The sequence below is a fragment of the Gavia stellata genome, chromosome Z (assembly GCF_030936135.1).
Source record: "Gavia stellata isolate bGavSte3 chromosome Z, bGavSte3.hap2, whole genome shotgun sequence".
NCBI classification, from domain to species: Eukaryota; Metazoa; Chordata; class Aves; order Gaviiformes; family Gaviidae; genus Gavia; species Gavia stellata.
In genome coordinates, this window is record NC_082637.1 from 73,041,662 (window position 1) to 73,068,347 (window position 26,686).

Below are 26,686 nucleotides of genomic sequence, written 5' to 3' on the forward strand. Positions count from 1 at the left end.
GTTACTTCTCATGCTGAGGGGAAATCCCTCTGGACCTCTGTCTTCCTTACTCCAGCCCCCATGCTTCAGCTCTCTGAGACAAAAGCTTTTCATACCAAAGCAGAGGCAGCTTCATGAGTGGAAAAACTCAGGGACACAGCATTTATCCCCACCCTGCTCACTGCATCACCTGGACCTGTTCTGCCCTCCCCAAGAGAGCTCATGGCACAGACTGTTTTGCTGTCAGCATGCATGGAGTCACACGTGACCCAGGAGAATAGAGAAAACACAGATGGCGTATCTTTGACAGAGGATATTACTGGGGCACACACAGAAGGGTGATTACATTACCTGAGTGTACTGCTCCAGGAGTATGGCTGCGTCTGCATGCTTTCTCTGTTCAACTAGTTTTCCTACAAGAAAAGGTGGAGTTCAGCTTTTCAGAAGCAGCTGAATTTTGTGTCACAAAACTACAAAGTAGAGGAAAATCCCACTCACTGAGGCACTTTCCACCTGCTCACACACACTCAATCTGCCCGGTAAAAAGAAGGGCTGCCTGATGCCAAGAATTCATTAACTTGCACTATCATCAGACCGTTGCTTGTGAAATTGCTGGTGCATATCCCTCAAGGCCAGCTGGAGAACATTTTCCCCCCAGTCTGAGACAGAAATAGTGAAGAGTCTCTTAAGTGGAGGGGGCCAGGATGTAAAAATGAAATCTCTCTTGAAAGCTTTGCTATCTGCAGGGAGCACTTTGCCGCCTGCTCTCTGTGGTACCGACAGCAACCATCAATCTTGTGAGATTCAGGGCTTCTAGTTCCCTAGAAGTCAGAACCAACTTTGGCACTGGTTAGTATGCTAGGATGCAATGTAAGAGAGCAAGTGATACACAACACCAGGAGAAAAAAAAATTACCCAGGCAAAGCAATCTCATCCAAGACACCTTGTATCTGCTCATTTTGCTGAATTACAGTTGTGATTTAAGAGGGGCACCAGAAAAGGTATTAAAAGCAAGACTTGAAAGATCCAAATCGCATTAAATGACAGAAAAAGAAAATACTGGAATATCCAACTCTGGAAGACTACGCTCCCAGGAGCCATATTCCCACTGCGTAAATGGGCCCTTCATAAACTCTGCCTCTGAGTAAGGCAGAAGACAGGATGATGCTCCATTTCTCCTGCTGAAATATATGCTAGGTCCACAACACATCTCACGCATGCAGTCTGGTATGTCCTAGTGAGCACAAATTCTGAGACCAGCTACCTTTTTCTCCTGCAGTAAGATGGCACATAGCTTTATATGTACCAGTTGGTCCTGGCTCCTAGCAGGCTTTAAGGAGAAAATATGAAGATGCAGCTCTGAATTACCCAATAGCCTTTAAGGTCACAGTACTTATGCCAATGATGTCTAGAGGCCTCAGTCATGTCAGACACTTCAAAGAATCTCCACTCCCTAAGGTTAACCAAAGATGCAATTTGGAATAGCAGTTCAGCAACCAGGTGCAAGGAAAATGTGCAAGAAGCAGGTAGCATGGGACAGCCAAGGCCACAACTAGGTTGGCAACTCCTGGGTGCCTACCAGCTCAGCTCCAACATCTTTTGGTTCCTTTGAGAAACAAAGGTGATGTGCAATCACACAAACCCTTGAGAAACATGGGATCTTTGTTCTCCCTTTAAGAAAAACGCTGCTGAAGACTGAGGTTTTCACTACATTTTAGCAAAAATCAAAATGAACCAAATATAACAGCAGCCAGTTTTGCTCTGCACACTTCCAGCTCCTCAAGGCCTACCTGTCATGCTCCGTGCTAGGCTGGACAGCTTATCCTTTGTGTAACCAAGCCGTGATGCCATGCATAGAGCTTGCTGCCAGCTGCCACTGTTGTGAAAAGCATCAAGGGCTTTTGCAAAGATGCCAGCACGAGCAAATACCAATGCAGCCTGTTCATATAGCTGCTTCTGAATCAAGTACTCCCCATACGCATTGCTGATATCCTGCAATAAAGACACAAAACAGAAATAAAAAATCAGCTGTAGAGTCAGTAGTAGTCCTCCATTAGTAAAAACTAAGTGCCCGTCAACAAAAGCCTATCTCCCCCTCCTCCAAGGAATCTCCAGGCACAATGTTCCTACCCCATTTTGAACTTTATATCAAGCCAAGGGCTGATGATTAGCACATGGAGACACTTCGCAGAGCTAAAGCAAAAGACATGGGGAGGTACCTAACTCTCCAAGCCAAAGGCTGGGTAAACTACATACTGCAGGGAATCAGCCCCTTCTTTCCCACTTGCATGAGCAGTTTTTGTTAGAATGTCTTCCTGAATTAACTTACTCCAGGAGTCAAACCCTGGCACAAGGGAGCATGGAAGCCCTGCAACTCTATCGGCCCAGGCTGCTGTGAATCAATATCCTGAACTTCACTATGCTATTCAAAGCTCACAATCTCCATCAAGAAGGGGCTGGTGGATTTGACTGGAAGAATATATAAGGAATAAAGAAAGACTCACAATGAGCCAGAGTCAGGAACAGACCTCCGTCATGAGGAGAGTCCTTTCTGCTGTCACTATGTTGCAAAGAGACTGAGTTTCTGTATTTCCCCTCTTACTTTTTCATCTACTTCTTTTACAAAGGCTTATGTGTTGTGAATTTACAATATCTAAATTTAATTATATTAAATGCATTCATTTACATCTTACCTCAGCCTTGGGCAAGCTGAAGTTCTTCAGTAATAGCGAAACCAACAAGGGACACTACATGCTAGGAAACAGAACATCTACATGTGCCCCAAGCTCCCTAGCACTCTTCAGAATAGTTTAAGGATAACAAAATGTACCCGTACCCACACAGCCTGCAAGTGCCAGAGAGAAAGCTGGTATCACAAAGGTCAAGACAGGAAGAAAAGTCTTTCTGTGGTAACGGGAATTGTCCAGCACACCACAAGACAGTGTAGCAGAAACCTGGTGCTCTCCTGGTCACAGGATCAAAGAAATAACAGCCACTCCTTTGATGACTAGACCTCCAGGATCAGTGCTGACAGTTATTCCAGCTATTATCTCAGAGGAGGGTCTCAGACAACAAAGGAATAGCAATGACCTGCAGAACCTGAATGCAAGCAGTTGCTGTCACATTCCTGCCCTCACTCAAGTGTCACGTGCTTACACACCTTGTACTCCTGAGTGCTAGAGGGGTACAGCTTCAAGGCTTCACAATACTGATTCTGATCCTTCACCAAGTTCAGAAATTCAGAGAAGTGTTCAGGACCTGCAAAAATAATTTATTTTTTGTAGCAATAAAAGAGAAAGCACATGGCTGTCATGGCTCCCAGCCAGTCTGGGTTCATTGCATTAAGAAGCAACTAGAGGTGCTTGGGTGGAAGAGCACAAAAGCACCTATTCTACTACTGTAAAACTGAGGTGTTCACTTCCTTGAGGTTTGCTCCACTTTTGCCAGCAATATTAACTGGGGACAAGTCACCTACAACAGGAACAAAACAGGACTTATGCTTTATGATGACAGAACAGTAAACATTCTCACTCCTTTCTCCCTGAGCCAGGCTACACGTGCACTACCAGGAGGGAAGACGACCTTGTGCAATCCTTCTCCTTCTTCAGCTATTTCCCCCCAAAGGCTCTGCAAAATGAAAATGTTCCACTGCAGAATTTCTCCTTAGAGATGCTGCAAGTGCAAGACACCTACCACATTTGCTGAGGTGCCCAAGAGCTTTTGTGTATCTCTTCAAGTGTCTGTCTATGGTATATCGCTGATAATTGGTTTCCATTTTCCGGAGGGCATTTAAGAAGGGCAAGTATTCTTTTGGGTCCTGGAAAGAATAATAAAAACTGTAGTGGAGCTAATCTGGTAAGATCCTTGTTTGTTCCCATCTTTATCAACAGACAGCCCATATTTGAAATTGTATGGTAATACACCAAAAAGGGTGGGGTTTATTTTAAATGTAAGCCATCTTAAAGAAACAATTGTGTATATGTACTCTTGCAAGGAATGACTAAGTTAAATTACCAAGCTCCCACACGGACTTCAGCAGTATCTAAAGGCTGGTGACATTTAAAATTCAAGGCTCTGTATGATATCAAATAGTTTTCTACTATCTATTACCATGTATAAATTTGCAGCTGTAAAGCTGATCAATTTCCCCCACACCAAAGGTCATAAAACCTGTTAACACGAATAGGGTGTTTTAACTGAGAGACAGCAGGCTCTGCTGTAACATTAGGAAACTCTGAAGATCTCGATGGGCATATCCATTCAGACATTTCAAGTTAAACATGCTGGAAGTTACACACTATTATCATGGCCACCACCAAATAAGCAAGAATCGAAAGAACTGGGAATGTAAGGCATGCAGTCACAGCACTTCAGACCACAGTCCCTCCCTGCTGCAGAGCTACTTTGCTGTGCTGCTCTATAAGAGACCTATTTCACCTTCAGCACAAGCAAGTTTCCAACACTGTGCTCAAGAATTACTAAGGGATGCAGAGACATGCCACCTTCCCAGCATCATCCCAAGCACACACAGGACTTCTGAGCAACTGGAATCCTGACTGGGTAGAGAGCTACGACTAACAAAACATGTGGGCTGATCTGCAGACTATGAAGAACCTTTGGGAAAGCAGAAAAATAGTTCCTTGGCTGGAACTATGAGCCAAAACCTTTTGAGACTTTTCTGCCACCATGATGACTAAATCAAAGTCATACGTCCCCAAGGAATAATCATACAATTCATTGACATCCACAAGGAAAAGCAGGTACTTCAGTGCTGCTTCTGCACTCACAGCTTTGACATCTGGAGTAATACTTTCTGTAACAAGACAAAGAAGCATATAGTCAGTTACACCATCAGCAGTGGAAACCTGCTCTGAGGGAGGGATGCATTATCAAGCACATCCTTGACACCAGATAGGGACTGTCAAACTAACGTCTTGTTCTGTCTTGCAGGAGAGGTTACTTCGCTTTTCCTGGGCCACTTCAAGGGCCAGCCCAAGCACAGTAACTTGTTAAGTTTGCAACAGTGACAAGTCACAAGTATCAGCACAGAAAAAAAGTGAAGTTTGCCAGTTTGAGATACCAGGACCCAGAATGGGAACTCCTATTCCATGCTGGGAGAACTAGAGTTCTGACCGGAAAGAGAAAACAGCTCCAACTTGGGGCTATCCGCTGACATACCTAGATAAAAGGATAAGCTGAGAGCATGTGCAGTAGTGTATCTTAGCTGATATGCTGCTATTCCATTAACACACAGCTAGTTTCAAGTACATTTGTGTTTTCTAGCTGACTCCATGAATAGCCACCTTAAAATAATTTTCAGGGAGAACCATGCTAACAACGAAAGCTCCTGCAAACCACCCATTTTCAAAACTTTTGAGTTCCTGATACAACACCTCGAAGATCATGAACCTTCTGGAGAGCAATTTCCAGTTCTGGCGGACTTTTCTTTACGTGTGCTGTCAGTATTGATAGGCAGTATCTGAAGAAAACAGAAGCAGTAAATGAAAAAGCGAGAAGGCAAAAACACTGCTTATTCCTATTTTAGCACACTTTGTGCAAGTTCTAGTTTACATTTTAGTAAGAAAACCCCCCAAAATCAAACTACTCAGGTATTTAAATCTTTTTAAAGGAAGGCAGGAAAAATGGGAAGAGAACAGAATATACCAGAAAGGTTTTTCTATTCAGTATGTCTCCCCAAACATGTCACAAGACTGGAGGTGTGTTTTGAGTAGAATGAGCTTCCTTGCCATGACAGCCAGCATAATGGAGAGAGAGAACTTCCCTCTGAAAGCTCAGATAGCTGGACACAGTTTTCAAAATCAAATTTGGCATGAAAATGGTCTTTTTTATAAAAGGAAAGCTTTCTAGGAGGTTAATTCCACTTTCATACATTTCACACATACTATTTCAAAATAGCTTTCCCAGCTAAGGGTATGCTTTGTGTCCTGAAACCATTTGCGGAAAAGTGTCTAAATTTTCAGGGTTCAGCAGCAACCCACCATGTGTTGCTCCTCTATCCACTGTTTCACATATAAGCTGCCAATGGTCTAACACTGCTTCACTAACCACTGTTCCACTGTTCCTATCCTATTTTCCCACCCTTTATCCTTGTCTGGTGTTGATTCATCCAAGGAAGATGGTTACCAATAAGGTAATCATTCAGAAATATGCAGCTGAAGATTTACAAAAGTAATTCTGTCTCAAACAGAACAGCTGAGATCTTTCCGAAAGGTCAGCTGCTCCAAAAAGCCAGCATCTCCCTTAGAAGACAATCTTGCTCATGTCTCCCTGTCCCCTATGCCACATAGACTGTTCCTAAATTGAGTGTATTTCTTAAACCCTTAAAAGCATCCTGCATCTACTACTTTAATTCTTGTAGTAAAAAGTTGGTTTGCTATTTGTGGAATTACTAGATGTTGCGGTTTTCAGGACAGCATCCTCAGCAGATGGAAGGTATGGCTACATAAGTTTTGTGGAGCACAGGCTCACCTCAGAGGATCCAAAGCAAAATAACTGATGTTAAGGACACCTTCGCCTTCTGCAAATGACTTACTAGAAATCTCTCTAATGGTTCCTTCAGCTACAATAATAAAATGCTCACTTTTGAGGGTCAATGTGTTCCATGGCAACTCTCATCACATCACATATGAGGTTTACTTTTTTCTGATCAGGATGCGGGCATGGTTGAGCATTACTGCTACCGTTCAGAGATGGGTACATACTCTTCGTGAAATCTTCTTCTCTAAATAAAAACAGGTATCATGAATACCAGCACGGTCCATCACATAGCCCAGTATCAAGACAATAACAGTAAGAAACACAAATGCATGCAGAAAATAACTACTCAACAAAATAGCTCATATGTCATTCAGTACTGACACACAACCTGCCACACTACCAGAAAGCTCTTCAACATCTCTCATGCATCCCAGTTGATTCTCAGTCAAGAGAGGCATTGAAAAAAACTGGTCAGAACAACTACTTCAGTTGCACAAAAAAATCAGAAGGCAAGATTTTCAAGATACAGGTGTCTTCTACTAAATCCGCTATGGAGATGCTGAGCGCAGAGCACTTCTGAAAATTAAGCCATTTGCTTTTATTTCTAAACAAAGATTTAAGGTCATGTCAAAACTGAAATGGCTAAGTGATAGCTCCAACTCCTAAACAATTATTTACTTCAGCAAGCTTGAGAAGTCCTGAAGCTATCAATGCCCTAAAGCCTCTTGTCATTCAACCTTTGAGAAAGTAGTCTGGGGACCTGATTTGGGAATCCAAGCAAGTATCTTGGCCTCATGCTTCAGGTAAGCAGTGCTGTCTTGCTCCTCTTTATGAGGGAAAAAAACTTTTTGTTTACATTTACCCCTGTACAGCAAACCAGAAGACAACTCAAAGCAGTCAGATGATGTACTAATCCCTTGCTGGAAAAATCTAATGGCTGCCTGCAAGCTGGAATTCCCAAGGCTGTCCCTGAAACTGTTGAGTTTATTTGAGTCTTTATGATCCAACACGCCAGATTTCTGACTGAGTCCTTGCACCCACATTGAAGAGCTGCCAATATTTTGACAAAATAATGTACCACCGATTACACGCATGTTTCCATTTGCAGAATTATACTCACTTCAGTTCTGTGAAAAACAAGTTGATATAGTTCACAGAATCTATTTGCCTGATAAAGGTTTCTGCATTTTCCAGAAATACCTGAAATGAAGAAGAGTATTACTACTGTTATTCTGAACAAGTATATGAAGTAGAAGAACAAATTCAAAGACCTTCTCTGAATGTACAAGATGAAAGAAATGCTAAATCCGATCTGCCTGCATGAGGATGCAGCAGTGCAGAGCAGCCATCTCTGCTGAAAGCAGAACTGACGGCACCACCTAACTCTTCTGAGCCCACTGTTCAACATCAGTGGATTCCAGGCTAGATGGATAGGGAAAACAACACAACAGAACTGGGCATACTTGCCTGGGGATTGTGGTCATAGAGAAGATTGAGGTTGATTCGCAGCTTCCTCATACACTGAAATGCTTCCCTGAACATAAGCCTGGAAAAATGAGTCAAGTGGGATAGTTTACATAGCGGATAGGTGCAGTACCTGCAAATAAAGGCAACTGACTAGAGGTAAGCGCAGCCCCCCGGGAAGGGAACAGCCTAGGCAATAAGCTGTGTAGATTGCCTTCCAGAAAAAATGTGCAAGGTCAATCCTGTTCATTGCCAGCCTCTTTAGTGGGACAGACCAGCACACCAGGTTGAGGAAGCAATGCAGGCCTTGCATTATTTTTTTCCTCTCTTAAAACAGAACTACATTTTAATCTAATGGACCAACTTATGTTTCAGAAAAATTCAATGTGAATCAATTAAACAAATATAACATGAAAAACAGCAAGCTTCATCATGAAGCGATTTGAGATGTCTGGAGAATGGAGCAGTTGAAGATTTCTCACACCCACAGTCTCAGCAGACATATAAGCCCTTCAGTGATGAAGTGAGAGGCACCTGGGACTGCTGAAAGCTGAACTTCTACCCCAGAAACAGTTTCATTCCCACTAACGAAGTAAATTCCTTTGAGTTTAGCCACCCTCCCTTCTCCAGCACAACAAAGCCAGACTAGCCAGCCTCTAACAGCTCAGACTGGGAGAGGGAAGACCAGAATATAACAGCACCATCTACCTGTCTAGCCACTTCCGAATCTGGGCAAGAACCAGAGCTCGGTGGTGAACAGTCTCCAGATTTCCTCTTGGCATCTATAACGAGATCCACACAATTATTTATTTGTAGTTACTCTGCCTACATTGAAGGCAAAGTGAGGACTGGCCAGTTTTCTAGGCCTGTCTGCTACCTGCAGGTGCATGGAAGTTTGTTCACTTCAAAGGACATGCAATTTCAATGACTGTGGAAAAATATCTGAAAATTCTCTCAGCTCAGAAATATTGCTCCCTCAGGAGGCTGGACTCCACTCAATCGGGCAAGACCCAGAGCAACCTGATCAAGCTTTCAGGTTAGTCCTGCTTTGAGGAGGATGTTGGACTACACACCTCCAGAGATGCCTTTCAGATGACATCCTCCTCCATTTTGTGAATCTCTGCTGGTTCCAAAGAGTGAGCTCAGCACTTCAGACAAACTTAGTGCCAAGGCTAATGGAGGGCTGCTAGCAAATACCAAGAGATGAGTCTTCAGATTCACCATGAGAGGCCACAATATGTAGCACTATGCTACCTCAGCCATTAGGAATTTGAATAGCCCTTCCCAGTTCTGTACATACCTAGCTGCCTGTGCTGAACCCAACTCCCACAGGCATGCTCAAAATCCCTCCACATCCACCCAGGCAGCTGGAGATTTGTGAGGCGCTGTGCTGCAGCAATACAGGGCAGCAGCTTTGTAGCACTGCACGTTGTTTGCAGGTTGGCCAGCTGCCCACTGAGACGACCCCCTGACACCCCCTGATAGCAGACCTCAGCAGACACGGGCAGAGCACTGACCTGTAGCACAACTTTTGTGTCCTGGGGCACAACGGTGATGATACGTGAACCTCGCTCCACCTTGCGCAGGGTTTCACTGTTGGGTGCAGCAGCACTGCTCAGGCCAGCCTGAAGGGCTGAACACAGCACATTTATCAGCACACAGAGCACACCCACACCGCAGTACAGTGCCACAGGCACTCTGTGGCCCTGCAAGGTTGTACTGCACCAATTGAGTCAACAATACACCAGTGATCTTCAATGGTTCCAGATAGGAAGAGGACCTCTTAGTGCTAAGCACTGCTGCACAAAGAAATATGTCCTCTGTACAAGAGGATCACAAAGCTCAACAGACCAGGTGAGAGGAGCACTGAAAGATGTAAAGGACCAGTAAGTTGTCATCCTGCCTTTCCCAGGGTCCTCATACCTCTCATAGCCAGACGCCACCAGAAACTCTTTCTACTGGAATCCCTTCTCTACCATACACCCTCAAATAGCACACAACCCTTTCTCTTTGGACGTGGAGGGCAGGGAAAGAATGCAGGGCTAAGCTGTTGAAAACAGTGAAGGGACAACTACAGGACAAATCCTGCTCCCTGGGAGGAGCACGTGATATAGAAAGTCAGCTCCCTGCGCTCCTTGCTCTTTGACAGATTTTGAAAGCAGCTCTTTTCCTCCGTCTCTTAAGCAGTTGCTCTGAGTGACCCAAATACAGCAGGTTTGGATGTGAAAAATGGGGACATTTTGTGGTTCCAAGACAAGGGCCATGAGCTGCCAGCAGCAGTCAGCCAGAGGTGGCATTTACCTTTCACTGATATGTTCTTCAAGCAGAAACACTGACAGGTGTGGGAGTTGGTTGTCACCAACAAAAACTCATTGTATGTTGCAAATGAGGTGATGTTGGAAGCGACCTGTAGAAAAATGAAGTTTATTGCTGTATAGAGCAGAACAGGAAAGCTGCCTTTGGCAGAGGAAAAGGGGATGAAATGAAGGGCAAAAACTTTGGTACCTCAGTATCATTAACAAAAAACCGGCATCGATCTGTAAGACCCAAGATAATCTCCTGTAAATAAAAAGGATAACAAGTGTAAGCTATCCGTGTCACAACCTCCAGTGTTTCACAACACTGACTAGCACTAGATTGAAGTACCTTACAATTAGGTACTGAGTACCTCACGTGAATTACTTAGAGAAGCTGGACAGGAAGTCATGCAACTTCTATACCAGGAGGGCTTACTTAAGTGTCTTTCAACACTCCTGGCTAGAAACCCAGCTTGGTCTACCCTGTAACAGAAACTGCACAGTAACAAAATAGAAGCAGAAACCACAACAGATAATTTAGGTTTTTTATTCAGCAGCATTTGGTCCAAAATACCAGAGGAAAAGCACTAGTACAAAGCAAAGCAACTCCATGCAGCATTCACCTGGATGCACGCTGAAGGAAAGAAACCCTGAAACTACTAGCAAAATAGCTTGTCATTCCTTAAGCTGTTGTAACTATCAAAAAACCACCACCAATAGGAAACACCGGTAGTAGATCTGCAGTAACTCAATGCAGCCATATTTGCTAATAGGATAAGTTCAGCTAAAACAGAGCAAAATGCTGTTTACAAAAAGAGCAGGGCTGAAAGTTTTAAATCCAAAATCTCTTGCTCTTCAATGACATTATTCATTGTATGCACAGAATGGGGAAATTGGGTGTTAATTGCAAGCCATCAAAAATGCTCTAGAAGACAAGGAAAGATATGCTCTCAGCTCTGCACAGGGCCTTACGAAGAACACTGTTAAGAAGTATCATTGGACCCTGGGCAGAGGATCATGGTGCACATTTGGCACAAAGAACAACTGCATAGGGAATTCGGTCTGCTCACAGTCTTACTTACTTCACCACTGATCCTCGTGATAGAAGTCTGCACGCAAGGGTAGGGGAACTGAACAGCAAAGCCATCGTTAGTCCGCCAGGGCTCAAGGACTGGAGTAGAAGCCTCTAAAGAGCAAAGAAGATCAAACTGTTTTCCAGCAAATCAAAGATTCAGACATTACAACCACATGACATGTATCTCAAGAAAACTAGAGCTGGGAATAAGCTACACTATCTGACAGAGGAGGAATGCTGACACAGAAGTCCAGGACACAGCAGATGAGAAGGTGGTAACTTCTAAGGGCTCAGCAGCACCTTTATTCCACTGTGGAACAAGAAAGAAATGCCAAGGACGTGGCAGTCAGTCAGCACTTCTGAAATCACTAAACCAGTCATCATCTTTTCAAATCATGAAGTCTGAACTATCATTCTGAACAACATTAAATGCATTCTGACACAAATCACTAATTTTGGCCCATTTCTGGGAGCCAAGGGAGCATGAAAGGCAGGACCAACTACCAGCAAGAGTCACCCATGTCCCTGAAAGTCAAATAATCTCATTAAACCTTTGGAGAAATCTGTAATAACTACACCGCAGACCAGGTACTTCAATAGAACCCAGCTTACCCCAGAGGTATTTCAGGATCTGTCTATCTGTCAGCTGCAGAGCTACAGTTTTGGTCACTGGGCTGCAGCACAGGCTGATCACTTCTCCATCTACAGGCACAGACAACCTGGAGCAAGACACAGAAGACACAGAACATGTCAGAGGAGATACGTTTAATACCTAGATCCTGCATTTCTTGTAGGCAGATGGAAGGATGCACACCTCCGGCATGGACAGATACCTTGCTCATGTAAAGGATCTTCTGTCAGCTGACATTGGTACTACAGGGCACCAGCAACTCCAGCCAACAGGCATTTGCCTAACTGTGTAGTCACTGTTTGCATACTTACAGCACTCTGCAGAGCCCACGCTTATTTTGTTCTAATCTACAGTTCATATGCAAATCAGCCTGTCTTTGCTGTGTGAGTGCTGCAGAAAAGCAACTCTCAGTATCCCTTTGGGAAGCAGATTTCTGTGTGCCAGGTAGCTTCCTTTTGTGATCTGGTTTTAGTTCAACTGACCCCACAAAGCCCAGCAGGTGAGGATGAGGAGGACAGGAGTAACAAGGGCTACCAGTCCCCTTCTGGACCTTGATAATTGTGGGCAAAGGGTAGAATGGAGGAACTCAGTCCCCCCGAGTGCCTGGAATTCAGACAAAGGAACAGAGCTATCCTGTACTGACACAGGCATGCTAGCATACACCCTCTTGTTGGGCTGGGTGTAGGCATTAGGACTACAGGCAAGTGCTGACCAGTAAGCAGCTTCATGAGCTGTTCAGTTCTCCCGCAGGAAGGGAGCCCAATTCCCCAACCCACAGGCTCCAGGTCTATTGAGTGACTTAATTCCTTATAGGCACTGTCCAGAGGCACTCTCAGACTTCACGCACAACTGATGGATCTCTAGTACCGTAAATTCAGGCGGTCTTCTTCAACTCCAGCCATGTGAGGCACTGCAGTCAGATGGTGAAGGACAGACTGAGCAGCATGCTGACCCTGACCAACCACCAGGAAGCTGTCATCTGGCAGCCAGGTGAGAAATCGGAGCCCCAGAGGATTCATCACTTCATTGTTCTCGCTGCCCACATCAACTCTGTCACAAAATAAGAGAAACTGGGAAGCAAATAGAACCTGATTTCAGCAGGCCACCTCACTGGAGAGGTGAAGGTCTCCATAGGCACAGCCTGGCTGTTCAGACACACAGCACAGCTATGAGGGCTCCAGTGCACAAACACACAGTCACCCAAAGCATGAATGCTGCCACAGGCTGGGCTGGAGATGAAAGATGAGACCCAGGGAACGCCATTTGTTTTCCCTAGGCAGTACTGCTCCCAGGCCAACTGTGTATAAGAAAAAATGTAGAGCAGGGTAGTTTTTTTACCTTGTCATTGCCCCTGCCATGCAAGCAGTTCTGTTGATCAGTATGCCGTGATCACGGGCCTGGGCACTGCACAGCCATTCCTTTGGCTCTGGGAGCAGAAGCACAAAGTGTAGCACCACAGTGCCAAGAGCACCAGGCACAGGAAAGGCTACCTCAGTGCTGTGACTGAGTCACTGCTCCCACTAGATCAAGACCTCAGTCAAGGGCACTTCTCAGGATAAACTGTCCACTGTGTTGCCCAACCCTTAGCACCAGTTGCAGCCACAGTGTCAGCACAATGAAACCATGTTATCTGACAACCTCTTCAAAACCTTGAGACAAGTTGTCGGAGCTGTGATCTCTAAAACATACAGCCAGGTACTACCCTTTTCTCCCCATTACAGCTGTACTAGTTCTGTATTACCTGTACGTTTTAACCAGGTACGGTGTTTCCACAGCTGCTTTAAATCCATTTCCACCCACAGCTCCAAACCTGACAGTGGGGTCATTCATTGTGCTCTGTCCTAGCAAACGCAGAAGAATGCAGAGTTTAGAGAACCTGCCAACAGAGTCCCTTCCATCTTCATTCTTATCAAAAGTAGATGCTACAAGAAACTATTATAAAAGTCAGAAAATGCCATACCTACACGCACAGCCAACACCTAATCCTCATTAACACTTAACCTGAGGAACACAGTTACCTCATCATATCACAATACAAAACTCAGAGACAGCAGCAAGTCTCTTGTATATAGGACCGCTTTGGGAAGTGCTGGGTGCCTCAGATAGACCCTAGGCAGCTATTCCCAGACATTTCCAGTGCCAATCAGCAACATGCGATCAGAACAGATTACACAAGATACCCCTTTCTGTGCTCTACTCGAGCCGAAACTAGGCAGGGGGATATTACCAGCATAAGTACATACCGAAGTGCTGAACACTGCCTTCTCACAAAGCCAATGCATCACCAAAATGCTCCTGTGCCACCCAAACCACTGGAGATGAGAGAACTGAGCTTGAACCCACAGCTGAAACGGAAGTATCTTGCTCCTGACTATGAAAGGCTTGAGTGACCATTACCCTACTAGTCCCCCCAGGGTACTGCTCTCAGGGACAGAGGGTTTCCTTTAACAAGCCAGTGCAACATGCTCTCACCGTATCTGTACACAGAGATCTTGTTATCAGCATCCAGGACAGCCATGTCTCCACTATGTCTGGGATTTGTGTGAAATGCAACCTGATTAACCGCCTGTTGGACCTGGAGCTCATAGGTACACATGGGTGGAGGCACCACAGCATGCTGGAATGCTGTGACAAGCACTTTATCTGTGGAAGAAAAGAGAAAAAAAACAAGCTGTAACCCAGTCCAAATGTTAGTGAGGCTCTTGTTAGGTTCTTCCCTGAAAGTAGGAACAATGCTACAAGAAAATACAGTTGCTGTGCCCTTAGCAGTTAACTCCATTGAACCACCTCTGAAGCTTCCATCTATTACATGCTCCCTCTCACTAACAGCTTTGTAGAAATAGAAGCTAACAGAAGAACCACCATAATCCCACAAGGCTGCATCCAAAAGGCTACGCCACCTCTTCTGACCCTAGAGCTGCAAAGCAGTCCCACTACTTACCTCCATCTATGACAGCCACATTTGCCACATGTTGGCTATTCTCCCCCATCCCATGGTCTGTCGTCCAATGCCAGTCATAGGAGAGGTAACGCCAACCCTGGCAGAGTACATGCAATCTATACGTGTTCTCTCGGTCCCAGAGCAGTGACACCAACTGATTTTCCTCCAAGCTACCAAAATGCAGACTTTGCTTCAGGTACCAGTGATAGTTTCCTGTGGTCCACAGCTGAACTATAGAAAAACAAATGGTTACTACAGACTACTACTTGAGACCCATCTCAAACCCTCCCCACCACCACTGCTCTTCTAGGGGTGAGTTAAGTGCAATGAAAATAACAGTTCTAGCCTTCAGCCCATGGGCTGTGTCATGCAACACCCAGCACAAGAAAACTTCACAACAGACTTCATGCAAAAAAGTCAGTCCTAGAATTCTTTGAGGCCATTGTGAGAGCTTGTTCCCTTGTCCATGTTTGATGAAGGGCTCACACCTTTAGCATTCCATTAATACCCCTTCCAGTTACAGCAGCCTGGAAGATGCTTTGAGCTCAGACTGAACTACCAGTTCTTCCTGACCCGCACAGGGGTCTCAAAAGCTGTAGGTGAGCCTCCCCAGTGTCTCCTAACTTAGAGAGGAATACCGACTGCTAACCACATTTGCAGAGAAGCGTAAGAGCCAGAGCCTCACACAGTCTTCTCACCGTAACTGTTTGGGTTGGAGTTTTCCACCTTCAGGTCTTCCAGCCATATAGCCAGGATTGTAGAATCTGCATTCCAAAGCAGTTCATTAACCTGCAGAAACAAACACAGCTCTTACTGATATTGTTGCTTCTGCATAGGGTGGGCATGGTCTCTATTGGTTTGCAAGACCATGGGCCGCTCCTTATTTTCAATGCTATAAGGTGGACGGGTTAATATACTAACATAGTCCTCATATATTGCAAAGGTCCCAACAGCTGGAACAAAGCATCCTGAAGCAGAACCCGTCACAGTGGTTCCACACAGCTGAAGAGGTGCTACAACCACAAACATGACAGCAGTGTTCTCTTTGCTTTCCTTGGCACTGGGGAAGCATCTGCCAAAAGACCTCTCAGCATCCAAAGGCAGAAGTTGAAGTAACACCCTAGCAGTAGCTTCTCACTTCTCTTATTTGGGATAATGTGAGTATTTCACCTCTCTCTTCCAACAGCTAATATCCTGAACAACATTTCTGAAGCATTTGCCTGGTAGAAAGTATAAAGGGGACAGAAGCACCCCAGGGCTACAATCCTCCTGGTACTTGTCTCTGTACCACTGGCCTGCAGAGGGCACTGCATCTTCTCCACAGGCTTCTTTGTTCTCTTTTCAGGTCACTTCTTCCATTAGGACCAGCACTAAGTGTTAAGTTAAAAACTTCCTCCTAGAATCCGGAAAATATCTAGTCCTCTTCTGACTTACACTCTAATCAAAGAAGCCCAGCCACAGCACTTACTTTGACCTGCCCTTTCTGGAATGGGAGGGTGAACTCCCCGTGAAGAAGTCCGTTCTTCTCCAAGAAAACCACATCATGTCTGTTGGGTTTTTCTTGCATGGATGCTATCAAGTTTCCAGAGGGCCTTAAAAAAGATCCAAATGAAAAGTGGTTGCTTACATAATTACTAGCTGTCATTTTAAACACCAATCATCTTGCATTTCATCCAGAGACATGAAAAGGGCAGCAGGGGATGTGTTTTCCTCAGCACTGTTCAGAGAAAGTCATAGGTCCAGCACAGACATTTTCCAGGTCTCATGACATCCTCAGGCGGGCAAGTAAATGTCAGCACTGGCAAAGGGACCTGTAATATTCCTATTAATACAGTTGAGTCCAAAATCACTTGACATTGAGACTGTGCCGGAAATCTACCCCTTCTTCCCACATGTAATGCAAGTATTAGGCTTTTTCAGGGTTTAAAGGGCTACTCTTCCTCATGCTGGATCAGAAGCAAGCTTTCTTCAAGTTTTGGGAAAAATAAACAAACACAGGAGAAATTAAATGGATGCTGATCAAAGACGGTGACCAGGGAATAAAAAGCAACACTCTGCTGCCAGCATGCAGACTGCTTTGCTACTCACTTCCAGGACAGTGCTTGTTCTAATCCTGAGATAGGCTCACTTGTTGACTGCAGCACAAGCTCTCTGTTCCATACTCGGACCTTCCGAGCACCTACAGGTTGAGAAAGCAACGAGACAAAGGTGTAAGAAAGCACTGGGAAGAGAATTTTCTAATTTTATCAGGGTAGGAGGGCAAATTTTGATGCACATAAATAAAAAGGAGATTTCTCTTGTATACCTTAAGGAGTAAGAACTTATCCTGTCTCAGGCAGTTCTCCCATAGTAACTGAGTGACTGTAAAGGAACTGAGTAGGAATTTTAGTCTGATGTAGCTCAGTCATAGCCATTTCCTTCTCCAACTTCCACCACAGAAATGTTAAAATCTTCCTACAAATGCAAGATTCTCCCTAATCTGAAGTACTGAAGTTAAAAACCCGAAGTAGTGGAAGAGCAGTGCTGTTTGGTGCAGTTCATTATGTCGACCAATACATTTAAACTGCTCAGTAACATTTATCATGGAAGACATCAATTACAGTCTTACAAGAAATGTATGCGCTCATCACCTCTTCGGCTTAGGGCAAAACCTAGGCAAAAGTATTACCAGTATTTAAACAAAAGTGTACAAGGCCAAATTGCTAGTATGAAGGACAGTGGGTATGGCAAACCAAACAGATTCATCCATTTGGCCCTGTGAGCCCATCAGAGATTGCTTAGAGCTTGAGCAGTGATTTAACACTGGTGAAAGAAGCAGTTCAGATAGTAACCACTTACTAGTGAGTAACTACTTAGTAGTAACCTCTCCTGGCTTCTCACTGGACTGAAAACCAAACTGCAAAGAAAGTGTTCAAAAGATCTTGTCTACAAAATGCCTCTGAGAACACCAAAACAGAGAAAAGAGCAACTAACTAGCTCAGCTCACCCTTGCTTTAAGTGGCCAAGAGACCATGAACACCAGCCAGTTCTTGCCTTGCCTAGTTTCTGCTTAAGAAGCCTCTTACACTTATTGGTATTTCAAAGAAGTTTGGTCCCATACCTGTCCCTGGACAGACAGCACTCACTGCAACAAACTGTCCATCTCCTCTCCACGTCACCCGAGGCCTGCCGTCATCCCAGGCTGAAGTAGGTGACACTTCCTGAAGTCACACAAAAAGAAAGTTGCATCAAAGCTTGGTAAGGCAACTGCTGTCTTTGTCTAAACAGACTGCATTGCTAAGCCAGCTCTTTCAAGAGCCCTGGCATGAAATCAATCCATTAAAACATCTTAAGGCTGCATAGTTAAAAATTCATTACTCAGAATGTTCTTTTAGGAAATACTAGAATTAAAACTGTCTGTAAATTCAATCTACTCCTCATGCAAGTGCATATGACTGTCTGTTCACGTGATCACACACTAGCCTTCCCTTCCACCAGGGTCTCTGCTTACAGACCAGCTGCCCATAAGCTGGACAGAAGGGTGAATCGAGGTTTGTTCATGACTGATGTCTGGAGACCCCTTGGAAGGAGAAAGGCAAGAAAGGCATGCCATCCAGGCAGTCTGTATGGCAGACAGAAGCTGGGATAAGAAGTAGTGTTCTTCTAGGCAAACAGGTTCTTTGCAGAACAACACAGGAAAAAAACATTTTCAACAGAATACACACAAAGAGGCAGCTGTTCAAAGGTTTAACTTTGTCAAACTAAGCATATTTTCCCAGATACAGCCAAGTCTCATCCTGTCCCTCCTAACAGTAAAGCTGGAACAGGCCACATTTCATGTCTCTGCACTCTAGCCTGACAGATTTCATCAGGACAATTTTTATTTTGAAACTTAAACACAGATTTCAGCAGGACAATTTTAATTTTGAAACTTAAACACAAGAAGAAAAATCCAGCAGCGGAGTGTTTTTAGCTGACTTTTTACCAAATAAAAAGTACAGAAAACAAGACCCAAACAAGGAAGTGCCAGACAAAGGAGGAAAAAGCTAAAATGTGCAGGCACACGGAGCTGCCTCACGACTGGTGATGCTCAGTAGCCCACATCCTTCTACTCTTGTCTTCTGGGAGCTCAAACTACTGTTATTTCTGCTTCTCTTAGCCAAACTGCATGCTATTTCTCTTGGTCGTATGAACACTTTAGTATATAGCACACATTCAGCAAAATCTGTCATGCTGATTTAAGGGTGGCTTGAATTCTGCAAGCACTAGTGCTTGCAAATCTTCTTGCTTTGAGCTCTGTATGAACAGTCCTAAGTACTCCCAGCTGCTGTCTTGAATTAGAAGGAGGATAAAAATGCTGGATTTCAGATAACAACAGGAACAAACAGAAGAAGCCTATGAAGACAACTACCAGGCGGTGGCAAACTGGCATTGCAGGAATAACAGAAACTCTCTTTATACATGTTTTCCCAGAGACAGCATGGGCCCAACATAAGAGAACTAGTATAATACCGTCTGTTTGCGATGCGCTGCCTGTTTTCCCTCTGATCCATGGAACTGTGTCTCTTTTTTACCCCAGCCAAGAGCAACAAACTTTCCTGAAGAAAAAATAATCATTATAGTGGAAGATTTAGAGCACTGCCCTGCACAGTGGAGTAAACACAACCACAGCTCCAAGCCTCCCACACCTTCTATCCAAGTTTAATTCTTAAAACCTGCAGGAAATTTACATAGCCCAGAAAGTCCTCTAGTACAGGGAACTTAGTTGAATTTATGCTGACAAGTAAAATATTGGCATTCCCCTTCAGCTGCCCAGCAGCATTACAGTCTAAAATGTCTCCTGAATAAGTGCTCAGCTCCATTTCTTTACTTTCTATATGCTTACAACACATCAATGACATCAGTTTGAACAACTTCATTTCAGTGCACTTCTCACCTTCCCCAAACTCATCTTGGTGGATTTGCTTCTCAGTAATTGGTTCAAAATCCCTTGTCATCATGATGAGCGTTTGCTGACCTGCAGGGTAGACATTAAATACAGGGATATGGTATGGGTAATGGTATCTCCAGCAAATAAAAACTCAGTGTTCTCCTATGTTGCCCTATTGTTCTGTCGTGGACAGAAATATTTCTAATGGTAGTATGACACTAAAGAGAACACATCCTTCAGAGCAGAAAAACCTCAAACTGGAACAGAACAAAGCTTTCAAGTCTCTCTCTTCAAAAACATGCTTCCTGGCCTAACCTTAAAAAGTTCTTTCCACCTTCAAAATAAATACCTGGCACTCTTAAACATTTTCTCTTGAGATATGAAGGATAAGAAGGTGACTGGGAGCAGCTGGCATGGATTTATGCAGGGGGAATCATACCTGAGCACCCAGAGAACGGCAACAAAGCTGGTGAGGGGTCTGGAGCACAAGCCTTATGAGGAGTGGTTGAGAGAACTGGGGTTGTTTAGCCTGGAGAAGAGGAGGCTGAGGGGAGACCTTATTGCTCTCTACAACTACCTGAAAAGAGGTTGTAGCGAGGTAGGTGCTGGTCTCTTCTCCCAAGTGAAAGGACAAGAGGAAATGGCCACAAGTTGAGTCGGGGAGGTTTAGACTGGATATTAGGAAAAACTTCTTCACTGTAAGGGTTGTCAGACATTGGAATGGGCTGCCCAAGGAGGTGGTTTATAACTCTTTGTGAGTTGTAAAGTTTGTTTCCGCGCGTCAATTGAGTGACCACTCATGGAGGTTTTTAAAAGACATGTGGATGAGGTGCTTAAGAGACATGGTTTAGTGGTGGACTTAGCAGGGTTAGGTTTACGGTTGGACTTGACGATCTTAAAGGTCTTTTCCAACCTAAACGATTCTGTGATTCTATGATAGCCTTCTACAATGAGATGACTAACTTATGGATATGGGGAGATCGGTGGATGTCATTTATCTTGATTCTAGTAGGGCTTTTGACACTGTCTCCCATAACATCATCATAGACAAATTCATGAAGGATGGGATAGATAAAAGGACAGTGAAGCGGACTGAAAACCAGCTGAACTGCCAAGCTCAAAAGCTTGCTATCAAGTGGCAAGAAGTCCAGTTTGAGGTCAGTCACCAGTAGGGTGCCCCTGAACACTAGGGTCAATGTTTAACATCTTCATTAATGACCTGGAGAATGGGACCCTCAGCAAGTCTGTAGATGACAAAACTGGGAGAAGTAGCAGGTCACCCTCCCTGGAGGTATTCAAGGAGCGTGTGGATGTGGCATTGTGGGATGTAGCTTGATGGACATGGTGCTGTGTGGTGTTGGGTGGGTTGTGGCTTGTTGTTGTTGTTGTGTGGCGTGGGTTTTGTGTTTTTTTGGTTTTGTTTTGTTTGGTGGTTTTTTTTTTTTTTTTTTTTTCCAGGTTGGACTCGATGATCTTACAGGTCTTTTCCAACCGTACTGATTCTGTGATTCTGTGACGTTGTGCTGCTGTCCACATGGACCTTGTCATGTAGGCGAGATGGGCTCTCAAGAACCTCATAAAGCTCAACAAGGGAAAAAGTCATGTTCTGCACCTGGAAAATAATCATCTCAGGCATTAGGACAGACTGGGAGCCAAGTGGCTGGAAAGCAGCTTGGCAAAAAAAATGGCCTGTATTTCCTGAGGGACACCAAGTTGAGCATGAGCCAGCAGTATGCCTCTGCTGCACAGGTGGCCAACAGCATTCTGGGCTGCATTAGGAGTGTTGCCAGCAGGTTGAAGGAGGTGGTCCTCCTTTACTCAGTGCTGGTGAGACACATGTGAAATGCTGGCTCCAGTTTTGGACTCCCCAGTACAAGACAGACAAGGACATACTGGAATGAGTCCAGCAAAGGGTCACACAAATGATTAAGGGCTTGGAGAATCTGTCACATGAGGGGAGGCTGAGAGACGTCAGACTGCTCTGGAGAAAAGGCTTAGGGGGAATGTCATCAGTGTGTATCTTATGTGGAGGTGTGGTACAGTAAAGAAGACAGAGCCAGACTGTTACTGGTGTCGAGTGACAGCACAAGAGGCAATGAGCACAAACTAAAACACAGCAAATTCCATTAAAACATAATTTTTTCTGTGAGGGTGGCCACAGACAGGAACAGGGTGCCCACAGAGGTCATGGGGTCTCCATCCTTGGAGATATCTAAAACATGACTGGGCATGGCTCCCAGCAACTTGCTCCAGGTAACCTGCTTTGAGCAAGGGGGTTGGAATAGGTGATCTCGAGTTCTCTTTCAACCTCAAGCATTCTATGATTCTGTTTTGCTTGAGGCTAACTTTATTTTCTGAGACACATCTGTAGCTAAGTTGAGCCTGTGACACATATTTTTTGCACCAAAGGACAAGAAACAGTTTTTGTTACTAAGAAATCAAATGGGGATATAAAGCAGGAGTCTTTATGTTTTAGAGGCAAGATCAAATATACTTCCTTGGAAGATACGAAAAACTAATTAACTATTCTATAAAACTCAGCTTTTTTGGCCTCAACAGCTTCTGCTTGGATCACCAAAGCACCTCATGGATCATGAAATGAAATCTCATATGGATCAGGTGGGTATTTTTCTCTCTTTAAGTCTTAACCCCAATTTCATAACTTTGTATTTTGCTTCTTCTGTCTTAAACTTAACTGTATTTTACATTTTGGCCATAGTGAGTTGCACTCCTAAAGCCAGAAAGCTTACAGGCTGTTGTTGATACCTGTTGCAAGCAAAACAAGCTCTTGGTCAGGACTCCAGCTCATGGTACTCAGACCGCTGTCCACACTTCCAACACATTCCACCTGCAAGACCAAAATAAGATCACAGAAGTGTAGGAACACCAGTGCAGCACCATCCCAGCACAAAAGCTATCAGTCACCAAGGCAGGGAAATCCTCTCCTACCTAGAAAAGGCACAAGTCTTTGTGTTGAATGAAACAAAAGAAACATTTCTAACCAAAAGATGGTTTCAGAATGTTTATGTATGAGAGCCCAGATAACCTAGAGATTAGCATTTTCTACCATACACAGTTTTAATAAGAGCTTTATTCTGCAACTCTCAGCCTTATGTCAGCATGTATAGTGTTAAAACTAATATTGCCTGATCAGGTCTGTGGTTACATTGATAAACCAATGTCACAAAACACAGACATAATGGTTCTTACCTATAGAATTCCAACATGCAGATAAGAGACATATCCATTAAAACTCTGATCAGCTTGTGCATGCTGAACTTGACAATTGTATATAGTTGCACTAACTTCAAAGTTTACGAAAAACTGGGCCAGTTTTACTGGTCTATCATGAGTATATAAGCAATAGCAGTGGGCAGAGAACTTCTGTCATGTAGTGTTATCCTGGTTTGCAAAAGGCATAGAACAAAACGATTGTGATGAACAGCAAGATGATGCCATTCAAGGAATTAAGCTTGGGTGTCACACTGTTTTCAAGCAAACAAAGTGGGACTGGACACTGGTGGGCAGAGTAACCATCACCCACATGCAAAAGGTTTCAGAACAAACAGAGTAACTTCCGAGACTTCTTTCTTCATGCCCAGACTGCACCAAAAGAACACACCTTCAAAACTGAGAAAGTAAGCCACAAAGCCGTGAAATAAAGGATCTGAAGTTAAACCTCAACTCTGACCCATATATCAGTGCAAGAAAAGTCTCACGTATCACATCTTTTGTTAATCTCTATTCCCTTAGGACATGTTTTAAGTTGCAATACCAGACACATTTTTCAGATACAGTTGATTGTATATTTAAGTGGTATCTGCAAATCAAACCCAAACAAGAATCAAAACAGGTAAGCTACAAATAACCACAACCTGACAGCTAACCCAGATAGACCACTGTCATCTCATGCCTACCTACACCTGCACTGTTGGGCTGATATTGTGGGAGCTGATGCAGATTTCAGAGGGTGCTGCTGTTGTATTTAAGTGTCTTGCTGAAGACTGTACAAATCTGACTCTGAGGAAGAAACAGAAAGCAAGTATCTCAGTTCCTGCCATATTTACTCAGCTAAGATATTTTGGTTTCCCTTTGGTGTTTTCTAGAACTTTTTTATTCTAAATGTTCTTCAAATCACAACACACAACACTTTCTCCTCTCTTCAGGTAAGTCATGTCACCATGATGTTCTGCATTGACTGATAATAACAACAACGTAGCTACACTGTGAGTTATGAATGGACTACTTTATTCTGTACCTAGTCTCAGCAATATCCTATTTCTGTAAGACCACCCAGTAAATCCTGTGCTGCTGGGTGTGTGCCAACAGCCCCTTGAACAAACACACAGGACTAGGGCTGTGGACAGGCAAGCCACCATTTCAATGCCAGTTCTTTTATGGAGTGTATATTAGGTCCTTAACGTTGCTCAAGGCTCCCAGAAAAATCAGCTCATCTGCCTAGAAAAGGGAGACTAACCATAGCTCGGTACATATTAAACATACAACTGCCTCCTGAAGAAATTAAAACAGTGTCATCCTTTCCTTTGAAATCCCTCAGTATTGTCATGTCTCTCCTGCCATGTTACCTGCTTCGTGCTGAGATTGCACAGTAGGATGTCTCCAGCTGCTGTAGCAACACACACGCACTCCTGCTCTGGAAGATCTTCGATACCCACAATGCAGCCACTTCCATCCTCGGGCATGAAACCCTCCGCAGTCAAAGAAACTTCTCTTCTCACCTTGACAAAGGAAGGCCAATGACTTGTTAACTACACGTTACCTCACTGGTATTTTTGCAGAAATGACAGACTAACGTGCATGGGTATATTTCATCCAACTGCAATTACATAAAGCATTACACAGCAGAAGTGAGTATGTGAATGGCACCAGGAAACTGCCCTTGTGCAAGTACTTATCTTCACTTATCCATAGCAAACTGTGAAGGCCCTCTTATGTTAAAAGTGCTAGACAGACAATAAGAAAACTCACATAAGGGAGCATATGATAAATGGCAATACTACAACTTCCAATTTGTCTTGCTACTCATCTTTCAACCCCCTTTTCATACTTCTCCACATAAAGTCAGCGTTAAGAGGCAAATGGGTAGCTGCTTAAAGTATCCCAATACTTTTAAGGGGTCATTCAGACTTTACAGATACAGCATAAAAAAAATTCAAAGGAAAACCATTAGGATGTGCATTCAAGTACAGCACACCAAGAAAGTTTTAGCTAAAACAGCTCTCTCTACCTTAGTTGCATCGATGTTTTACACATGCTGTCATCAGGGAAAAAAACACAATAAAGACCTGAAATAATCCTCCCCCACAACCAGAAAAGGAAGCTGACATATTTAGCAACTTCAGATAGACTTCAGATTATTTTTTTTAATTCTAAAAAGATTTTAGTTGATAGCCTTCACAAACAGACTACAATGGAGTTTTTCAGGAATCACGCTTCTTTAAAAATTAGATCCCACGAAAGCCCAACAGCTCTTCTGTCAGCTAAGTTCAGAACTGAACATACTGAAGTAAATAGATGCCTCAGAGTTGCATAGTGTGTTTCCAGAAAAGACACTGTAACTCAGCTCTAACAGGAATTCATGGTTCAATGGCTTTTTTTTTTCTTTAGCAATACGTTTGTGTTTTTTTTCTCTAGAGCACAGTTTCAAAAGCTTCTTCCTATACTCTTCACTATCCCTTTGCCTGTTTGCTTCTGTTTTGTGAATTGTGTCTCTGATGCAACAGTTCACTGCATCACACTTAAGACCAAACCACAGGAATGTCCCGTGTCGAATACAACCACCCCCTTGGAGGCAGATTTAGTGTTTTAAAAGCACAGCGAATCACTTCAGCCATTAAGGTCACAATGCAGCCTCACAGCCAACTTCCTTGGCACCGTAAGACAGCTGCAAATGGTGCCAGGGAGCCGAAGAGGCTCTAAGACCCTGCAAACGCCGCTACAAAGAGCGAGCCATATCAGAGGGCCGTCGCGACCCACCCAGAGGAGAGCTCCCAGCGGGCACCGACGCGCTGCCTCTGACGGAGGCCCAAACGTTTTATTCCATCTTTCTAACAGGCGGACCAAAACCACCCCTAACAACACGCGTGCAGCGATGCACGAGAGCCAACAGGCACCGGCACCCTCCCCCGAAGCCACAGCCCTGGCCCAAGCCTGACAGAGACAAGAGGGCGCAGCTCCCGGTGCGCCCGGCGGCGGCTCTCACCGAGTCCCCGGCGGGGCCCAGCTCCAGAAGGCCGTGCTGGGAGCCCACGAGGACCGTGCCGGGCTCGGCGCTGAGGCAGAAGCACTGCGGGGTGCCTGGGGCGGCGGCAGCGCTGCGCCCGCCGGTCCGCAGCAGCCGCAGGTTCCTCATGGTGGAGGGATGCCGGGCAGTGCTGCACCGCTCACGGCGCCGCCATCTTCTCGGTTGCGGGTGGGTGGGAGGAGGAGAAGGCGCATGCGCGGACCGCAGGCGCAGTCCGGAGGGTGCAGGCGCAATCCGGAGGGTGCATGCGCAGTCCGGAGGGTGCATGCGCAGCTCGGGGCAGGCGCTGGCGCAAGTGCGCGGAGGCCGTCTGCGCAGCCCCTTGGGCCGGCACGTTTCGGCGGCGGTCCTGCTCGCAGGAGCGGGAGCGCGGCCCCCCCGGGCTCGGCCTCCGCCATCTCCCGCTCCGCACCGCGGCCTCGCATCAGACCCTTCCCAAGGGCTCCTGGAGGCATCGGAGCCTTCCTGGTGCGGGCTGGGGAGGACTGCCACCAGAAAATGCTGTGCCTGGCAATGCCGCCCGCGCCAGGCCGAGCTGGCAGTGTCGCCCGTGTTCGATGCAGATTGCTTACTGCTGCTCCTGTCAAGTCTCTTGCTGAGCCGCTCCCCGAGCATCTCTCCTGGTCT

At 44.8% G+C, this 26,686-nt stretch overlaps 1 protein-coding gene across 1 annotated transcript in view; it reads right to left on the reverse strand.

Moving 5' to 3' along the window:
- The window catches only part of ELP1 (elongator acetyltransferase complex subunit 1), a 34,984-nt gene extending 8,884 nt beyond the window's left edge, over window positions 1-26,100 (reverse strand). The window contains exons 1-28 of the mRNA XM_059833366.1: window positions 26,018-26,100; window positions 24,381-24,533; window positions 22,561-22,642; window positions 19,801-19,881; window positions 19,377-19,462; window positions 17,986-18,085; window positions 16,974-17,064; window positions 16,354-16,477; window positions 15,584-15,674; window positions 14,886-15,116; window positions 14,417-14,587; window positions 13,686-13,785; window positions 12,812-12,994; window positions 11,926-12,032; window positions 11,321-11,424; window positions 10,447-10,500; window positions 10,243-10,348; window positions 9,459-9,574; window positions 8,650-8,723; window positions 7,945-8,023; window positions 7,598-7,677; window positions 6,581-6,721; window positions 5,373-5,458; window positions 4,644-4,792; window positions 3,673-3,796; window positions 3,140-3,237; window positions 1,770-1,971; window positions 331-392 (exon numbers count right to left, since the gene is read on the reverse strand). Coding sequence (XP_059689349.1) covers window positions 331-392; window positions 1,770-1,971; window positions 3,140-3,237; window positions 3,673-3,796; window positions 4,644-4,792; window positions 5,373-5,458; window positions 6,581-6,721; window positions 7,598-7,677; window positions 7,945-8,023; window positions 8,650-8,723; window positions 9,459-9,574; window positions 10,243-10,348; window positions 10,447-10,500; window positions 11,321-11,424; window positions 11,926-12,032; window positions 12,812-12,994; window positions 13,686-13,785; window positions 14,417-14,587; window positions 14,886-15,116; window positions 15,584-15,674; window positions 16,354-16,477; window positions 16,974-17,064; window positions 17,986-18,085; window positions 19,377-19,462; window positions 19,801-19,881; window positions 22,561-22,642; window positions 24,381-24,497 — 3,039 coding nt within the window. The 5' untranslated portion in view covers window positions 24,498-24,533; window positions 26,018-26,100. The remainder of the gene's footprint in view (window positions 1-330; window positions 393-1,769; window positions 1,972-3,139; window positions 3,238-3,672; window positions 3,797-4,643; window positions 4,793-5,372; window positions 5,459-6,580; window positions 6,722-7,597; window positions 7,678-7,944; window positions 8,024-8,649; window positions 8,724-9,458; window positions 9,575-10,242; window positions 10,349-10,446; window positions 10,501-11,320; window positions 11,425-11,925; window positions 12,033-12,811; window positions 12,995-13,685; window positions 13,786-14,416; window positions 14,588-14,885; window positions 15,117-15,583; window positions 15,675-16,353; window positions 16,478-16,973; window positions 17,065-17,985; window positions 18,086-19,376; window positions 19,463-19,800; window positions 19,882-22,560; window positions 22,643-24,380; window positions 24,534-26,017) is intronic.
- Between the last annotated feature and the right edge of the window lie 586 nt (window positions 26,101-26,686).